Source organism: Cynocephalus volans, chromosome 12 (assembly GCF_027409185.1).
Source record: "Cynocephalus volans isolate mCynVol1 chromosome 12, mCynVol1.pri, whole genome shotgun sequence".
NCBI lineage: Eukaryota > Metazoa > Chordata > Mammalia > Dermoptera > Cynocephalidae > Cynocephalus > Cynocephalus volans.
The window spans coordinates 39,217,170-39,236,763 of record NC_084471.1 but is presented as its reverse complement, the minus strand read 5'-3'; the positions used below and the strand labels follow the sequence as shown (position 1 = coordinate 39,236,763).

The following is a 19,594-nucleotide window of genomic DNA, read 5'->3' as shown; positions in this document are numbered from 1 at the left end:
ATATGTCTGTGTGTGTAAGTATATCTGTGTATACATCACACAGACACACATATACACACCATAGTAATTTTAGTGGAACAGCACCGATATTATTAATAATGTTATGATTATGGAAAGAATTTAAAGGTGTTCTTAGTTCTTTTTAACCTTAGGATACACTTGTCTAGGTGCGTCTTTGGGTAGATCCTTAGATTTTGATATTGTGTCAAAGGGTAACAACTCATGTATTTATCTCCGTAGGCCTGGACCATTTTCTTTTCCCATTAGCAATATTTGAGAGATTCTGTTTTCCCATAACTTTTGCCAACAGAATATGCTGCCGAACTTTTGGATTTTTGTCAAATATATAGATGAGAAATGTTATCTGGAATCTACCACTTTTCCAAGGACTGCCTCCTTCCCTTTACTGGGTAGTGGTACTTAGAAACCAGGATCTGGGCATTTGATGTACTCATTGCTAAGAGGCATCATGTTTTCTAAAGCTCCCTTAGCAGACACAGCTGGGTAACGTGTGCATATTCACCCATGCAAACACACACACCTATGTTTATTTCTGCATCTATTTCTCTGTCTATATGCATTTATTGATTTATTTGTTTATTTTTATTGGCTCCCACAAATTAGTGAGATAATGTGGTATTTCTCTTTCTGTGTCTGGCTTATTTCACTTAACATAATTTTCTCTAAGTCCATCCATGTTGCTGTGATTGGTAGTTCATTTTTTTTTATAGCAGAGTAGTATTCCATTGTGTGAATATACCACATTTTCCTTATCCATTCATTTGATAATGGGCATTTAGGCTGGCAACTCTTGGCTATCGTAAATAGTGCTGCAATAAACGTGGGAGTACAGGTGTCCCTTCGGCATGATGACTTTTAATTTTAGGTACTCTTGCGAGGATTGTCTTTTCCTCCTTATCATTTGGCACTTGACTAAATAAATAGTGGTCAAAGCAGAAAAATGGGTCTTTGTATGATGGTACAATATGCCCCCCACCCCCCCGAAAGGATGTTGTAGCCTTTGATGTACTCGTTTTGCCCTAGAAGATCATGGAACTCACTGCTTTTAATTACCTGGTGCACTGAGCAACCTTTGAGTTCTGTACGTTTTTAGTTGTACATACTATTGTTTTGCCAATGGACTATACTCAGACATCCGTGACATTGATATATGAACCAGTTTCTTCTGTTTTGTTCTTGAAAAAACTTAAGTGAAAGAAAGTTCACAGACCCTTTTTTATCTTTGCATATAGCATTTGTACAGATTCTTTGCTGATATAACTTTCATTTTGCATCTTTTTTTCATCTTCTGCATATTATTTATATATATCATTTTCCAGTGATTATTAAGAGATGACCATGTGTTTTTGAGGCTGTGTATATAACCCCATATATTCTTTGTCATTCAGAAATCTGCATACTATTGCATATGTATGTGTGAGTGAATAAAGTTATTGTTTGTTACAAACTTATACCTAGATACTATAGTAACCACTTTATATGTATCATTTCATATAATTCAATAAATCCTATAAAATAGGTTTATTGTTATCCTTTCTTTAAATCAATATGTTTTACTTTTTAGAGCAGTTGTAGGTTTACAACTGAGTAGGAAGGATAGAGTTCCCATATAACCCCTCAGCTTCCCACCACCCTACACATAATTTTCCCTATGCATTAGTGCTGTACATTTGTTATAATCGATGAGTCAATTAAAGTTTATATTACATATATTTTATATTATACATAGTTTATATTACAGTTCATTCTGTGTGTTGTACATTCTCTGGGTTTGGACAAATGTATAGTAACATGTATCCACTATTACAGTACCATACAGAATAGTTCAGATGAAATAATTTTCCAAGGATCACATAGCTAGACAAATGTGGGAGCTGTTCTGCCTGCCTAGAATCTGCGCTCCTAACTCATACATTAGGCTGCTTGACTCATTGCAGTTATGCGCCATTTTTGGAACCCTAACTTGGTAAGATTCTTGCTAATTCTTATTATCTTTATGAAAGTATATGTATAAGAAACATTCTGCTGTTATCCTTTTTTTCTTTGTGGTTAAAATGCTATGGGGGATGTTTCAGGGAATTTTAAAATTTTAGTTATTGGGTATTTGATGAGACTCTTGATTTAAAGAGGATTTACTGAGTGGATTAAAATGAAAGAAGAAATGAGAAAGTTGCCTGATATTTGGTTATCACTAGCTGTAGGTGGTAGAGGCTATTGGCTAGCTCTTAGCTGTTAGAATAATGAGTTGAATGAAGGATATAGCAACAGTGTGATTTTATTTTCCTGAATGACTAAATGAACAAAAAGGAGAGGAGGTTTATGGAGAAATGAATCAACGTTATATGGAATGTACTGTATTAGGTTAATTATAGAGCATACAAAATTTTATTATATCATAGTTTTATGTGAGACAAGAGCCTTCAGAATGAAGACCCAAAGATATAGGGAAAATTGTCAATATTTGTGCTTAGGTTCTATGATGCAGTCACAACCATGTAGAAATGTAATTAGACAAGAAAAGTGTGACCTAATGCTAATAGATTGGGGAAACCCAACAAGGCCTCTCTGTTCACATTCTTCTTGGCCTCTCTGGGTAGTATTCATTCCTCCAGGGTATGGAGCAGGACCCTTTCTGGAGTGGGGGTCTTCTCCTACCATCAGACAAGATAGGTCAGAGAATTTCTTTATGGCCAGCTCCAAGGCAAAGAGGCGGGGGGGGGGGGGGGGGGGAATTAGAGTATATCTATGACCTGCCTTGAGGAAGAGAGATTTTACTTTCTGTGGCTTGCTCAGGCTGAGAGCAGGAGGGCAGGAAAAGGCCAGAGGAAAATTTTGCTTTTGAGGTTGCTTCTGAGGCCTGCACTTTGGGGTATCACTTTCTGAGCAGCAACAAACTGCTCCAGGCAAGATATTCTTACGGCTCTTCTTCTACCTTGGTCCATGCCTTTTGTGAATTTCTGAAGGCAGTTGTGGTTCAGAAGCAGTAACAAGATGAAGAATGTATAGTTTTAGAATCTGGATTATGATATTGGTTCATGAAAAATCAATTTATTGCATATAAACCTTTCCTTTTTTTTTTTTTTTTTTTTGCTTGTTTTCTTGTGAGTATGTTGGTAATATTGACTTAAATTTACAGCTGGGAAGGTGACCTGGCTTTAGATAAAATCTTAGATTAGCAGAATTTTAGTCCCGAATGATAGCAGCAAGGGTAAACAGTAGCTACGTGAGATTCACCAAAGAGTAACTTCTTTTCTTTATATATAAAGTGAGAGATTAAGACAGAGTCATTTCAGAAAACTAAATGGGTATAATTCTTTATGAGGAAAAAGAAAAAACAGAGAGGAAATGAATTGAAGAGAGAAAATAAAATAGAATATGACAGTGATGTTTCTGTAAAACCATCTTATTCTTTTGATTTCTGTGAAACCGTTTTTCACTTTTTCTCTTGCTTCCCCAGCCTTTTTTTTTTTTTTTTTTATAACTTTGAGCTCACTCTTATCTTTTATTTTTCTATTCTTGATGTTTCCCAGGATTCTTACTTCAGCCTTCTCTCTCAACATATTCTCCTTGATCCTCCTCATTTAGAAAACAAAATAGAACACTTTATTTTTTCTGATGATGATTACCAAGTAGACATTAGTCTACTTCATTTAGGCCCAGGAGGTGAAGAATCCCTCATGATCTGTTGCTGAATCATCCATTTTCTCTGTTTTTCAAGGGTCGTAAGAGTGAGGCTGAAAAGTTCTTCTTGAAGGCTATTGAGCTGGATCCCACCAAAGGAAACTGTTATATGCACTATGGTGAGTGGTTGATAGTTTTTTACATGTCCCCCACATTTACTACTAACGTTGATATGAAATGTAGGTTTTGCTGGGAAGAAAAAAACATTTTTAGAAGAGACAGAGTTTGTCGTTGCCCAGTTAGCCTCATACTATATTCCTACCCTCCCGTTCAGAACAATCGTATTAAAAAGAGCTATGCATTATACTTTCCTTCAGTAATTTTCATAAGACTTCAACGGGGAAGGCAGTTTTATTGTGGTTTCTTTCAAGTTCAATGTGGAGTTTCAATGAGACTTCATCAGGAAAGCATCTAGCTCCTTGTTTGATGCACAGTTTATGATAAAAATATTAGCTTCCTTTTCATTCTAAATAATAATGTATTGCTCATTGAGTGTGTCATTTTGAAGTTATAGAAGTATACATTTTGGCTTCACAATCTTGCTTTCTGGAAGATATGGATGTATACCAGCCTAAAATGCCTATGATTGAGGCCAAGGGTAAGCTGTAAAGGGTGTAAAAGACAGATGTCTCATTCTGTTTATCCTTGGCCTTAATCAGACCAGAATGGGCTTGCATAACAATTCTGTCACACTCCGCTCTATCATTAGTAGTGAGTCATGTACTTAGTGAGGCGAAGTATATAGCTGCTTTAGTGTTGGGTAAGAGGTGCTTATTTTTACCAGATTTGCTGTTGGAATGATTTTCAAGGAACCGAAAAGCATTTACTTTTGCTGATCCCTTGGGGGGGAAAAATGGTTTTTTGATCACTATTGGCTTTGATGTGTAAGTTATTATCAAGCAGTAAACTTTAAAATGGATAGAAATTAAATCTTAAGGAAATAGAGCTAATATGCTTGTATAATATTTGATTCCTTCTTCCAGTTTCCAGCTAGTAAAAATAAATCAGTGGCAGGCTGCAAGTATAGAAGATTGTAAATAGTAAGATGGGGGATACGCCCAACCAACACGTCCATTTTTAAAATTTACATTATTGTTGTATATATATTTATTGTGATGCTTTATCTTCCCAGCATAACGTAGAACATAATTTCACCCAAAGTATTACCTAATCACTCCTGATTTTGCTTCACAAGGTAGTTTTATTGGTGTGTAAAGATAGCAGTCAACTAATTTAAGTTTGCTGCTGAGTTTATTTTTATTTTTACTTTTTTTTCTATGAAGAATTTTTAATTAGTATTTTCTCATGCCTACTATTTTGGTACCCCTCCTGTGCATTAAAGAAGGTCCATGATTATTTTCCCTGAGGGCTAGAGGACTTCTTATCATTGCATTTTAAGAAATAGGATTTTTTTCCTATCTTGCTGCCTGCGTTTCCTTTGCTTTATTGTACTTACTGCATCATCTAAGCTTGTTTCCCGTGGTGTCATTATATGCTGCATAGGTTTTTCACAGTCACTTTCTTTAAACTTCATCACTGCTACATTTCAGTTGCCCTTGAAAAAAAGCTAACTTGTAATAATAATAATTTAAAGATTTGGCTTCCTCATGATTCTGGCTTATTCATCTTTACCTATTAAAAAAAAAAAGTATTATATTTTTATATGACATCATGTTCCTGAAATTTTTTTTCAGTGGTGGTGGTAGGGGGTATTTCTCCCATGAAAAGCCTTTGGATTTAATTTAACAGAAAGTGCAACAGATTTTTAAAATTTTATATGTTATTTGAAAAACAGTGATAACAAATGTCTTTAAATGCATGTGTAAAAAGTGATTCTTTTTAGTGGATTGTTTTAAATTTTTTGGCATGCATACATTATTAGAAGTACATTTATTTTCTAAGGGAAGAATGTTTACATAACTCAATATAATTTCATGAAATATAACTTAATTGTTATTAAAATATAAGTTATTAAAATATAACTTAAATATTTTTTCCTGCTTTAGAGTCAGAAATGGAAAGGATTCAAAATGAGATTTCAAAAAGGAGTAGTTAAGGCAAAATAATCTATGAACAGACAAGAAGTCCATAAATGAGTGCTTGATGTTCCTTGTTCATTGTGCTCAGATAACAGAACAAATGTACATTTAAAAGAATCTTAATGATTTTTATTTGGAGGAATCTATTTCAAATTATTAAATTTTAGAACTGGAAAGTTCTTTTAAAATTATCTAATATAAACTCTCTGTGCAAATAAGTAGATTCAAGCTCAGAGAAATGAAGTTGACTTGCTTGTTAGTTGTAGGAGAGTAAAATTTGGATCCCTTGATTACTGTCATTGCTTTTTCTTCTATAACATATATTCTATTTCTTTTCACAACATTGGTAGATAGACTAACAGGTACATAGATATTTTTACTCAATAGGCCATTCTGTGCACAATTTTTGAATATCCAATTTATTTGTCATGATTTAGCTTACAATTCTTAGGGAAGAGATTTTATTAACTTTAATATTTATAAGATATGTCTACTAGGCACGAGGCACTCTTCTGTTTTCAGAAAGTGAGTAGTTCTGTATAGGAGATAAGCAGAATGTTATCATCTTTAGAATCTGATGACGTAAGAAGTGGGTACTTTTTGAGATAGGTGATGTGTTTGGATGTGTTGTCCCCACCAAAACTCATGTGGAAATTTGATCCTCAATGTGGCAGTGTTAGAAACTGATTGAGTCATGGGGGCAGATCCCTCATGAATGGATTAATGGTCTCCCTAGGTGGGGGGATTAATGAGTGAGTTCTCACTCTGTTAGTTCCTGTAAGAGCTGGTTGTTTGAAATACCCTGGCACCTCCTCTCTCTCTCTTGCTTCCCCTCCCACCGGCTGCCTTCCACTTTCCACCATGAGTAGAAGCAGTTTGAGGCCTGTGCCAGATGCAGCTGTCCCAGAATCATAAGCCAAATAACCTCTGTTCTTTATAAGTTACCCAGTCTCAGGTATTCTGCTATAGCAACACAAACGGACTAATACAAAAAATTGGTACTGAGGAGTGGGGTGTTGCTATACAGATACCTGAAAATGTGGATACAGCTTTGGAACTGGGTAATAGATAAAAGTTGGTGGAGTTTGGAGGACTCAGAAGTAGACAAAAAGATGAGGGAAAGTTTGGAACATTTTAGAGATTGATTAAATGGTTGTGAACAGAATGCTGACAGAAATGTGCACAGTAAGGGCCATGTGGATGATGAGGTCTTGGATAGAAATGAAGAACTTATTGGGAATTGGACAAAAGATAACACTTGCTCCACCATAGTAAGGAATTTGGCTGCATTGTGTCCATGCCCTTGGACTTTGTGGAAGGTGGGACTTAAGAGTTGTGAACCAGAATGTTTGCCAAAGAAATTTCCAAGCAGCAAAGCATTAAGAAAGCTGCATGGTTACTTTTAACAGACTACTCTGAGTTATTGTGGCAAAGGCATGATGTAAAGCCAGAATTTAAAAGGGAAGCAGAGCATAAAGATTTGAAAAATTTGCAGTCTGGCCATGTGGTAAGAATCAGAGAGCAGGAGAAAATACAAAGGTGGAGCAGATAAACTGGTTGCTAAAGACAGCTTAGAGGTGAGGCAGCCAGAAGCTAATATTCAGGACAATGGGAAAAAAGCCCTAAAGGCATTTGAGAAGTCTGGAAGGGTGCCCTGCCCATCATAGACCCTGAGGACTAGGAGGACTGAGCTGTTCTGGAGGACAGACATGGGGCACAGCTGCCCTTGGGAACCAGCTCTCAGCATCCCAGCTGCTCTGGCTGGAGCAGCCCTGTCTCAATCAGCCCCAAGTATGGTTTGTGCAGCAGCTGTAGAGAGTAGAAGCTTGAAACCTCGATGGTGTCCACCTGGTGTTAAGTCTTCAGGCAGCAGGATGTGAGAGCAGTGGAGGCATGGCAGCCTCCACCCAGATTTCAGAAGATGTATGGAAAAGGCTGGGGGCCCAGGCAGAGACCTGTCGCAGGGGTGGAGCCACTGCACAGGCCATCTACTAGAGCAATGCCAAGAGGAAAAGTGGGGTCAGAGTCCCCACAGAGAGCCCCACCAGAGAAATGTCTAATAGAGCCAAGGAAGCAGGGCTGTTGCCAGTACCCCAGAATTTCAGGGCCACTGGTAACATGCAACACAGGCCTAGAAAAGCCACAGGCAAGAGTGCAGCCCAGTGGGCTGCACCCAGCAGAGCTGTGGAGGTTGAGCTGCCTGGGGTTTTGTGGGCCCAGATGCCGAATTGTGCCCAGGATGCAGGACTTGGAATCAAAGAAGATTATTTTGGAGTTTTAAGACATAATGTCTGCCCTGCTGCATTTCTGACTTGTTTGGGGCCTGTTTCTCCTTTCTTTGGCCTATTCCTCCCTTTTGGAATGTGAATGTATACCCAATGTCTGTTCCACCATTGAATCTTGGCAGTAGATAAATTTGGTTTTGATTTTTACAGGTTCACAGCTCGAAGGAGTTTTGCTTTTGGTCTCAGATGAGACTTGGACTTTGGACTTTTAAATTGGTGCTGGAACAAGCTAACACTTTTGGGACTGTTGGGATGGAATGATTGTATTTTGTATGTGAGAGTGGCATGATTTCAGGGGGGCCAAGGACGGAATGATAGAGTTTGGATATGTTGTCCTCACCAAAACTCATGGAAATTTGATCCTGAATGTAGCAGTTGTTGGAAACTGAGTCATGGGGGCAGATCCCTCATGAATGGATTAATGCTCTCCCTAGATGGGGGCATTAATGAGTGATTTCTCACTCTGTTAGTCCTCACGAGAGCTGGTTGTTTAAAAGATCCTGGCACCTTCTCTCTCTCTCTTACTTCTTCTCACCATGTGATCTACTTGTGCCCACTGGCTCCCTGCCACTTTCCGCCATGAGTAGAAGCAGCCCGAGGCCCATGCCAGATGCAGCTGTCCCAGAATTGTAAGCCAAATAAACCGCTGTTCTTTATAAATTACCCAGTCTCAGGTATTTCTGTTATAGCAACACAAATGGACTAATACAGGTGGTCAGGGAAAGCATATTTGAGGATCTGATGTTTGAAATCTCTAAGTTTAAGCTAGCTATCTGAACAGCTAGGTTCAGAGAAAAGAAACAGAAAGTTCAAACGTTCAGATAAAATCAAGCTTATGTTCACAGCAGAAAAAGAAGGCTAATGTGACTGGAACATATTGAACCAGATGGGAAAGTTGAAGAAGTTGAGGCTGCAGAGGTAGAGCCCATAGGGCCTTGCAGACCAATGAAAGGGGTCTGCATTTCAGTTCAGGAGTAATGGCAGGGACGATGTGGAGAAGACAGGATTAGAGAAAGGTCAGGATAGGGCAGGTGAAACCCTCTAGGAAGTTTTATGCAAGAAGTGATGGTAGCTTGGACTTGGGAGTGGTTGTAGAAATGTAAATATTTTTTATTGAAATTACATGTTCACCATCTTCAAAGATTCTAAGATAATGAAGAGTAGGGGGATCCTATTTTCCATGTTTGTACTGCCAATATCTAGCATACTGCCATATTCACAGTAACGTGCAATAAATATTTATTGAGCTCAATTAGGAATATCCTCCATTTTACAGTTGAATCTGTATTACAAAATTGACTGAAAGGATGTTCCAACTGAATTATTATTATTTCTTATCCAGTAAAATATATACTATGATTCCCATATCAGTTCCTTGCCAACTTACTGGTTATATATGTATATATTCTTAGGGTGTTTATACCCATAGATTGCATGAATAATAACACTTCCTCAGCTAAAAAATAAATGTTTAAATGAAATATATGTTTTGAGCCTTTTAAAAATGCTTTTGCATATGTCAGTAAAAATGCCAGAGTGAGTGAGTTATTTTTTTCTATGGGAAATCCACTCTCTTGGGTGATTATGTGCATTTGGCTTGCTCGTTAATGATACAAGTGACTTGGAAAATACCATTCAGCTGGGACTAGACAGAGGGAATTATAGGAACTTATATTAGTTGCAATAGTGATTAGAAGGCAATATTCAGAAATGCTATCAGTTACTTGTGTTTTGAACCCACTGGTTTTGTGTCTGGGGGAAAGGATTGCATTGCAGTTTGCCTTTTTCCCCTCAATTTTGCTTGCAAGAAAGCAAGCTAGGCAGGTTTATAAGATCGGCTCAATAAGTCGGTTGAATATGCAGCTCTGCAGTATCTGTAGTCTCTGGGATTCAGATTCCTCATCTGTAAAGTGAAAAGGTTGATGTGGGCTCCCAGAATGTTTTGCAATACTCACATTTCATGTTGCCTCAATTTCTCACAGTTCTTTTATCAAAATTTTTAACAAATGTATAGAAAATAGGTTTCAAACTATGATATCAATAATAGTATAATATTGTTTTCATGTGTTGTCAAGCTTACAATGTATTCCCATGTTCATATGAAATATATCATGTAAAGTCTTTATGGAATTTAGTTTATAAATTTCAAAGGTGAGGATTTGGTCCCGTGGTATCTCATGTGGATCTGTATTTCAAGGGATTCTCTGTGGATTCCTCTGTGCCTCCAAGAGGAAGCATTTTCCAAAAGAATGAAGGTCAAGACAAGAAGTCACTTAAAAAAAAAATTACTAGAAAAGCCATTTTGTCAGTTGGAATATATTATACATCTTTAGGTGCATAGCAGTAAATTTGGTGTAGACTGAAACAAATTAAATCAATAACCATTTGTTATAAGGTACCTACTATGTATAAATCCTGGCAATGGGAATTCATTAGATATCCAGGACAAACAGAAAAAGTTAAAAAGGAGCAGATAGTGATAAATGCTGTTGAGAAAAGTATTCTTTTCTGTAAACCTTAGACAGTTTCTTCTTTTCCTGTCTACCTCCTACCTGTGAGTTTCTAAGAGCCTGTAGCCCCATTTTCCTTGTTACTGATATTCCCTTTGGGTGACTTTTCATTTTTAAGGGTTCAGCTGTATAGTAATATGTCCCCTACCCTGCAGCTCAGTATTTATTGAGCATCATGCTAGGTGCAGGGGCACAGTAGAGAATCAGACAGGCTCCAGTGGAGCTTACAAAGTGGTGAGGGAGGCACACACTGTAAAAGTAATGATTTAATTACAGTTACTTTTTAAAAGGAAAAACAGTATAATTAAGGGGCCTTGATCTGGGGTGCAGGGATGGGGGGGCAGGAAAAATACACCTAATGAACTCACATTTAAACTATATTTGAATGATGAGTAGGACCTTACCAGATGAAAATGTAGAAATGAGGGGTTGCACCGGAGAACATTAAAGCAGAAAAATGCTTAAGGCAGAAGGTACAACATGTGTCAAGGAAAAATAGTTCAAGGACAGAACTAAGATGACTTCTAGAAATTATGAGAAGACACATCTAGCTCCACAGAAGAAGGAATATCCAAATTATCAGAGATGCTAGGTTATGAAATGAGTGTCCTTTGAAGGTTTTCAGTATGGGGTTTATAAGGATATTAGAGAAAATTTAAGCCCTGAGAATAGGGAGTGGGCTCGTTTAGATAACCATTAAATCATTTCCAATGCGGAGGATCAATTATCCCATCACTCTTCCTCTTTAGCCACAGAAAAGTGTAGAATTTTAAAAAACTATAATTAACTGTGTTTTAGTCCATTTTTGTGTTGCTATAACAGAAATACCTGAGACTGGGTAATTTATAAAGAACGGAGGTTTATTTGGCTTATGATTCTGGGACAGCTGCATCTGGAGCGGGCCTCAGGCTGCTTCTACTCCTGGCAGAAAGTGGCAGCCAGCTGGGCGGGTACAAGCAGATCACATGGAGAGAGGAAGCAAGAGAGAGAGAGAGGGGAGGGGCCAGGGTCTTTTAAATAACCAGGTCTCGTGGGAACTAATAGAGCGAGAACTCACTCAGGACCCCCACCTCCCAGCGAGAGCATTAATCCATTCATGAGGGATCCGCACCTGTGGCTCAGACTGCTACACTGGGGATCACATTTCCGTGAGTTCTGGGAGGACAGTACATCCAAACTCCATCAATCTGGATCGCTTTAATTTGGCTCTACTGTGAATTATAGAGAACGTGTTACTACATTTATCACTTTGCCTTCTACCCTGTGTCTTCTTGTCCCTGACCTTTTTTGATCATCATCTAATCCCTGTGAGATAGGAATGGATCTGAATTACATTTGGGGTGAGAAAATAGAAGTTCAGAATTCTTAAGTGACTTTCAGGATCAGAAATTTTCAACATACTTCGTGGAAGAACTTGAAAAGTTCAACTCTTTGAATTTTTAAGTCCACAATTTTCTCCTGCTAATACTGTACTCTGTTCGACTCTAGGAGGGTTTATATACTGTTGTTTCATTTTAAAAAGTAGGCACTGGAAGTAATTGTTAAAATATTAGGTTTGACCTTTCATCAGTGAACACTGAAAAAAGAGGCTTGAAATATGTAGTGGATTGAATTAGTGAGAGACTTGTGGTTACTTTTTATTATTCTTAATTAAAACTAGTTAGAAGATGGTGACATATTGAGTCTGACCATGTTGTATCATTTCATCTTTAGTCACTTCAGAAACAGCAAAGAGTAATTTTTTATATTAAATAGTGAACTAAATAATGGTATTGCCTTGATTAAAAATATACATTTTGAGTGGATCTTTGCAACATTACAATTATGTTTAATGCTTAAGACTAAAGCATTTAAAAAAAAAAATCAGTGTTTAGTGTGGCTGTATTACTCCAAGAACAGTATAGGCAGTTCACAAATGTGTAATTTGATTGCGATTTTTCTAAAGGTTATTCTGAACAATTTCATTTCTTGCCTAAGATTTTTTATTTTTAAATTCTGCATTGTTAAAATGTGTCTAAGTTAACATAATTTAATCATCATACCTGTGTATTTTACATGAGGTAATTTCCAAAGCCTTTTAGAATTAAAACTTTACCATGATTAAAATGGGAAAAACAGGGAAGGGATTTTCTAAGCTTAAAAGCAAAGAATGAAAGAAAAATTAAAGGACTAATGTGCTTACAAAAAAGAATTCAATTAAAACACAAACAGTAAATTGCTAGACAGTAATTTCCATAAAAGCAAAAATTGAAACATCAGTCTAATTAAGATATCAAAGTCTAAAAACTACAAGGAAAATAGAATTCAAAGACCAAAAGATATGAACAAATGATTTTCCAAAGAGAAAACACAACTGGTTTTAAAAGATAGACAAATGTATGCTTTCATTAAAAATCAAAGGAATTTAAATTCAAATAATAATGAATTTCTTTAAGCCAATGTAACATTTATTATTAATAATTCTTCTCTTGAAAATATATCTAAATAGTTTTTTTCCTATGTTTAAGATTATCAGCAAACTTAGTAATTGAGCTTTAGCATTGCTATTTATTAGAAGTAAAAATGCGAAAACATCTAAATACCTGAAAAAGGGAAATGGTTAAAGTAGGGTCGTTCCCATTTGATGAAATGTTATAAATCCTAAGTTAAATTTATCGGGGATATATAATTACAGAGACAACTGCCTATGTTATTATGTTGTGAAAAAAGAATCAAAATTGTCTGTGGAGTATGATCAAATTCTACAAAATAATTACGTCATTAGAAAAGAAAAACAAAAAAGCAATAGAATGTTCAGAATGGATGCTTTTTGGACTCTTGCAGCCATATTTTTTCTTTGGCAGACTAGGTGTTTTCTGTTTATTTTAAATTTTCTATAATGAGCACATTACTTTCCTGAAAGATACGTTCTTTAATAAAATGTGAAAGAATAAGCTTCTTCATCTATTATTCAGGTAGTAAGTAGAAAAGATAGCTGGAAAATTGTAGTCACCAAACAATTATCCAAAATTATTTAATATAACTCAACATGTAAACCATAAGACATAAAAATCAAGGAAGAAAGGAAAAAAAAGTAGAGGAAGGAATCTTGCACGAATTTTCTATTAGATACTGTGTTTCCGTGATGAATCCATCAATGTAATAGTGTAAACGTTTGCAGAGTACTTCTGTGTCCTGAGAAGTTCACATACAGCATCTCATTTAATCCCTACAAAAGCCAGATGGGATTGACCGGACTGTGTCAATTTTACAGGTAAAGAAAGTAAAGTCACCAAATCGTACAGTAAATTACCCAACTTTCAGTGCCAGTTAATAGTAGGTAAACCATCAACAGTGCTATTTATGCTATGCTGCACTGACATTCTCTCCTATGTAAACATATAAAATGCTAAGATGATGGTAGGGTGACATTATAAGAAGACGTCAATCCTGACCCACCAAGTTGTGTTATAGCTCTTGTATTGTGCATTTCAAAATTGCTAAGACAGTAAATTTTAAATGTTCTCACCACCAAAAAAAAAAAAAAATGCTAAATATTGATGCATATGTTAACTATGCTTGATCTAATTATTTCATATTGTATTCATAAATGATAACATCACTTTGTACCCCACAAATGCATCCAGTTATAAATTGTCAATTTACATTTAAAAAGAAGCGAATACTATGTTGTTAAGTATACTAGGATTACAAGCTGCTTCACAATGTTAGAGTGATTAAATCACCTCAGGTCATGTGATGTGTCCTGACACCAGTGTTATGAGAATTTACATGAAGGAAAGTGTTTGACATCTTGCTGGGCAGATATGTGCTCGTTAACGCTAGAGCTATCATTGTTGAAGGTCAGTGTTCAACAATTACATTCCTGACCAAGGGCTGGGGGCTTTTGTGTATATTTTTGTCACTTCAGCAATCCAGCCCTTTGCAGGAATAACATTATCCCTATTTTACAGATGCAAGATTTAAGGTATCGAGAGTTTAAGTGGCACATTGAAGGCCCTATGCTTAGTAAGTTGGCAGAGCAAGAACTTGAGACTCTTCTTATTCCTCAAGCCCACAATATGTTTGTGGTTTTCCTTGTGCTTTCAAGGATACACTCTTACTAAATGTGAGCCTGTGTGTCTCCAATGGTGACACAGACCCAGCATACTGAGATGAAGGAGGACTGCTGGTGGAACCCACCATTGTGTTCTGGAAAGCCCCAGGGAGGAAGAAGGGCAGCTTGAGGTCCCCAAGGCAGGGAGAGAACCTGAAAGTGGAGACGGAGGAAAGGAGCTCGTGGAGAGGGCAGTAAAAAGAGGCAAGCTGCCAGACCTCACCCTATGCAGTTTTATTTACACTGTTTCATTTATTCCTTCTAATAATGAGGTTATTCTTATTTGAAAAGTAAGGAAACTGGATCAAAAGCAAAGAATCTTGACAATAACCGAAATGGCCTTGCTTTAGGGATTCCAGACCCGAGGACTGTGCCTCACACAAGAAGGGGGTCCTATCAGCTTTTTTCCAATAAAAGAATGAAAAAAGAAGGGTAGACTGGCCTTGGGTTAGTTTTGTGCTTCTCTTTCCTCATCTATGCTTCTATTTTTTGCATGGGAATAGAATCTACTTTGTTTTAAATTTTTTTATAACGAGGTCATGTGTTGCTAGGAAAAGGTCCAGTTATGTACAATTTGTATATTTTCTTTTGAATTTGTCTTTGTATAGGACACAAGAAGCCACAAAAGCAAGATAAGAACTGAATTAGGTTTGATTAGGGAGTAGAGAGTGCAGTGTATTTTGCATGGTGGCTTGTGGATTTGGGACTGAAGCAAACCGAACCCTACCTTGGATTATCTCCTTGAGCATGGTACCGCTTCTGTTAGACTCTCTGCTCCTAAATTTTACAATCTGAAGATGATCGCTACTGCCTAAAGTTTGAGGATTCATTAACAATTTTGTAAAGTAACTAGTAGTAATATATGCCCAGTATATCATAACAAAGGACATTTATTATCTAAAAATTATAATAAAAACCATAATATCCTGGAGAACGAATGAATTGTGTAAAAAAATTTTTGAATAAGGTATATAAATAAGGGACAGAAATTAGGGGGAAGACACAGAGCAGAAATTTAGGATTAAGAAAAAGGGGTAGTATCTTCACCCATCAACATGCAAACAAAAAGACGAAATAGGAAGGGAATAACTGCTTGCAAGCATGAGGGTTATAAGGAACATTACAAATAAGGGAGTGGATATTTTGCTTAACATCCCAAACAGTTGTTTAAGGTAGGTGATGGATTGTTATTATCCTAGGTACATGTTCACTTTTAAGTGGGTCAATCACAGGGACTTTTCTCTATAGTTCCATATCATACCATGGCTCATCTTAGAGAATTCCATTGTATCAAAAAAAGTCTGTATTTTGTGGGAATTAATACGGAACACACAATCACACACACACACACACACACACACACACACAACCAGTGTTATTACAGTCTTGACTATTTTGATTGAGTGAGTGAATGCACTCTGAGATTACCTACCTTCCACTTAATTAAAACGATTGTTTCCAAAGCCTGTGTACCCTGTCATTAACTACTCTGTGCCTCTGTTGACAATCTTTAAGTGAACACCTCCAAAAAGCCCATTGAGGTGGTGTGTGAGCACAGTGAGAAGACTGAGCTCCTCCTAGGAAGAAGATGTAAGCAATGGACTCTGAGCCAACTCTCTCCATTCTCGTTACCACCGTAATCTAGTCTCAGAGGCACACTCCATTCTTTAAGTGACTTCAGCACTGTGTTTGAGTCCTTTTGTCTACTTCATCTCTTTCCTTAAGACTCCCTGGTGTAAAAATGTACAATGCTCTATAACAAACGAGGCTGCCCATCTCTGTATCTTCTATGAGGTGTTACCTCTCCCTTAATTGTTCCTTCCCTTCATCTTTAGGTGATAGAACCCTGCAGATTGTTTGAAGCCCGGCATGATTTTCTTTTCCTTCTTGAAGCATACCTGATCCCTGTTGAATGTATATATTACTTAAACTGTAATGAGATTGTGTTACTCTCCTTTCCCTGTCCCTCTCTCCCCCTACTCTCCCCTTTATCTCTTCTCAGCTCCTCCCGAGTTTCCCCTCTTCTCCTGACCCCGATCTAATAATTTCCACTCCCCATTGGACAGTCATCATAACTCCCTCAATGGTTTTCTGGCATCTCATAACCGTTTTGGGAAGAGTCAGGGGAGAAATAAATCGAATAAAATGCGGCTAACCTTCCTGACCTCCTTCCAGTTGAGTGCAGAGCCCTGACCTGTTGTTTCTCTCATCTCCTTTGCACTAGACACTTTTCTTGCCACCTGTCCAATTCAGGGAAAACTCTGGTCTCATGTTCACTTAGAACAGATCCAGGGCCTCTCAAGCTCACAGTGAGCAGAACAGATTGATCTCCTGGGTGTCTTTTTCTTGTTCACCTGGCCCACCTGTTTTCTTGGCCAATAACTATGGTACATTTATCAGATTAGGTCTGTCTCTCTAAAACAGAGCTTTTATTAATTCAGGCTGCCGAGAGCACAGAATCACAAAGCAACAAAACTAATAGAATGGAAGGTGAGAGAGAGTGGTTTTAAAGACTAAGAGTGTAAAATGATAGGGTGATTGTGGGCTCAGAAAAAGACAGGAAGGCATCCTTTAGAGGGGCAAAAGAGTCCCTTCCATATATTTAATTCTTCCAAGCATAATTAGCATATGTTAAAAAGTCACCTTTTGGGCCGACCCGTGGCTCACTCGGGAGAGTGCGGTGCTGGGAGCGCTGGGAGCGCTCCCGCCACGGGTTCGGATCCTATATAGGGATGACCGGTTCACTCACTGGCTGAGCGCGGTCACAGAAAAGGACAAAAAAAAAAAAAAAAAAAAAAGTCACCTTTTGTTAGCAGCTGCCTCTTTGGACAACTAGTCTAAACCCTGACCACTGTTTTATCACTGACCATCTCTTCCCAGGAATGCATTACTCCCATCCCCTAATTGAAACATTCCATGAGAGACTTGCCTCAGTTTCCCTTCACCCACTCACCTTCTTGTTACCACTAGATGTCACCGAAACCAGTCAGCCCAAATACTTCCACCTTGGCCTTTTCCCTGTTTTCAATCATCTGAGTCTTTGAAAAAGTCCCCCAGTACAGATAATTGCTTTTGGAATGCTGGTAATGTGCTGTTGTTTCACGATCTGGCTGTTGGTTATACAACTGTAGTTACTTTGTAAAAACTCAAGCAGTACCCTTTGTGTGTCCTTTACTCTATATGCAATTATATTCAACTTAAATTGTAAGTTGAACAAAACCAAACAATCACCTCCATCCACAAATGATGCATTTAGCCTCTGATGCCTCGCACCTCCCCTTCCAAATTTCTGCACGTTTTGGGGTTAAGCTATCTCCGTAGTCTTCTCTCCTGTAATAAATTGGAACTGTTTCAAGGATATATATTGCTCTTGTCTTTGTATCCCCCATGGCAAGTATCACCTTATCCTGTGTATATTAAGCACAATATAAATGTCTTTAATATATTAACCTCTAGAAGAAACTGTCTTCTTTTCCCAGATTATTTCTTCCTTTATCTCCAGACTATTGAATCTATTCCACAATATAATGGAGTTTAATAGATGTTATCCAAATTGCATATTTTGAGCTGTTCTGGATTAAAAATATCTTTGAGAGTATAACTGATGTCTGTATTTTGTTGTTTTCTAAGAGAAATTCAGAGACCTAAAACCAGGGCCACCATGTTGCTCAAGTCCAGGAGGTGGATACTTCACTGTGAATGGCACCCTTGGGAATTGTGCCATGCCCAGCACATGTGTCTATTTACTGCAGCACTGCCTAAAATCACTGTAAGGTCTGAGGATATGAATAGAAAAGTACCTGGTGATATATGCTGGCTCGGCTATAGCTTGATCTTAAAGTAAGCAGCCGCATAGGGATATCAGTTAATTCAGCCCTTTCATTGAACATGTATTCATTAAATCCCCACAGTGTGCCAGGAAGTAAGAGTGAGCCACTGGGATATCTGGGAGAAGAGCTTTCCAGGTGGAGGGAATGGCAAATGGAAAGACTGAAACAGGAGTCTTTGTTCCTCTAAGAGGAATAGTAAAAGAATGGGTGTGGGGTAGAGGGCCTGTGCTGATCAAAGCAACCTGTATAAGGCAATGTAAGAATGCTTGAATCAGCTGTGGAATGATGCAGTCTGACTTCCGTTTCAACAAGATCACTCTGACTACTGTTTTAAGAATACCGTGTAGGGTTAAGGGCAGAAGTATGGAGACCATTTAGGAGGTTATTGCTGTAATCAGGGTGAGATGATGGGTTGAGACAGGGTGGTATCTGTAGAGGTCAGACAATTCCAGATATATTTCCCTGGTCAGATGTCTTCTTCCAAGGGGAACTATTTTAACACACAAGCTGTGTCCTAGTTATTTTATAAATATGATTTACATATGCCTTTAAACATTTTTTAAAGCTGTATATGAATGATTTTCTCTAAAGAGAATTGTATCACCATGATGCCTATTACAGATTGCTTTAACTCTGTTTCATTTGCATTGAATGTAAGAGTGAATTTTTCATAGTATTTTAGTAAGAAATGCTAGTCCCAATTAATCTAGGGAGTTTATTTTATTTTTATTTTTTATTTTTTGATTTAACCAAAAGTTTTTATTTTTTTTTATTTTTTTTAATTTTTTTTATCTTTCTTTTCTTTTTTTTTTTAAATTTTATTTTGTCGATATACATTGTAGCTGATTATTGCTCCCCATCACCAAAACCTCCCTCCCTTCTCCCTCCCCCCTCCCCCCCAACAATGTCCTTTCTGTTTGCTTGTTGTATCAACTTCAAATAATTGTGGTTGTTATATCTTCTTCCCCCCCCCCCCCCGGTTTGTGTGTGTGTGTGTGTGTATGTGTTTGTGTGAATTTATATATTAATTTTTAGCTCCCTCCAATAAGTGAGAACATGTGGTATTTCTCTTTCTGTGCCTGACTTGTTTCACTTAATATAATTCTCTCAAGGTCCATCCATGTTGTTGCAA

The 19,594-nt window shown here is 37.4% G+C and overlaps 1 protein-coding gene across 1 annotated transcript in view; it reads left to right on the top strand.

The window, feature by feature from the left end:
* The window catches only part of TMTC2 (transmembrane O-mannosyltransferase targeting cadherins 2), a 380,397-nt gene that overhangs the window by 290,691 nt on the left and 70,112 nt on the right, over nucleotides 1-19,594 (top strand). The window contains exon 9 of the mRNA XM_063076008.1: nucleotides 3,740-3,821. Within this exon, the coding sequence (XP_062932078.1) occupies nucleotides 3,740-3,821 (82 nt within the window). The remainder of the gene's footprint in view (nucleotides 1-3,739; nucleotides 3,822-19,594) is intronic.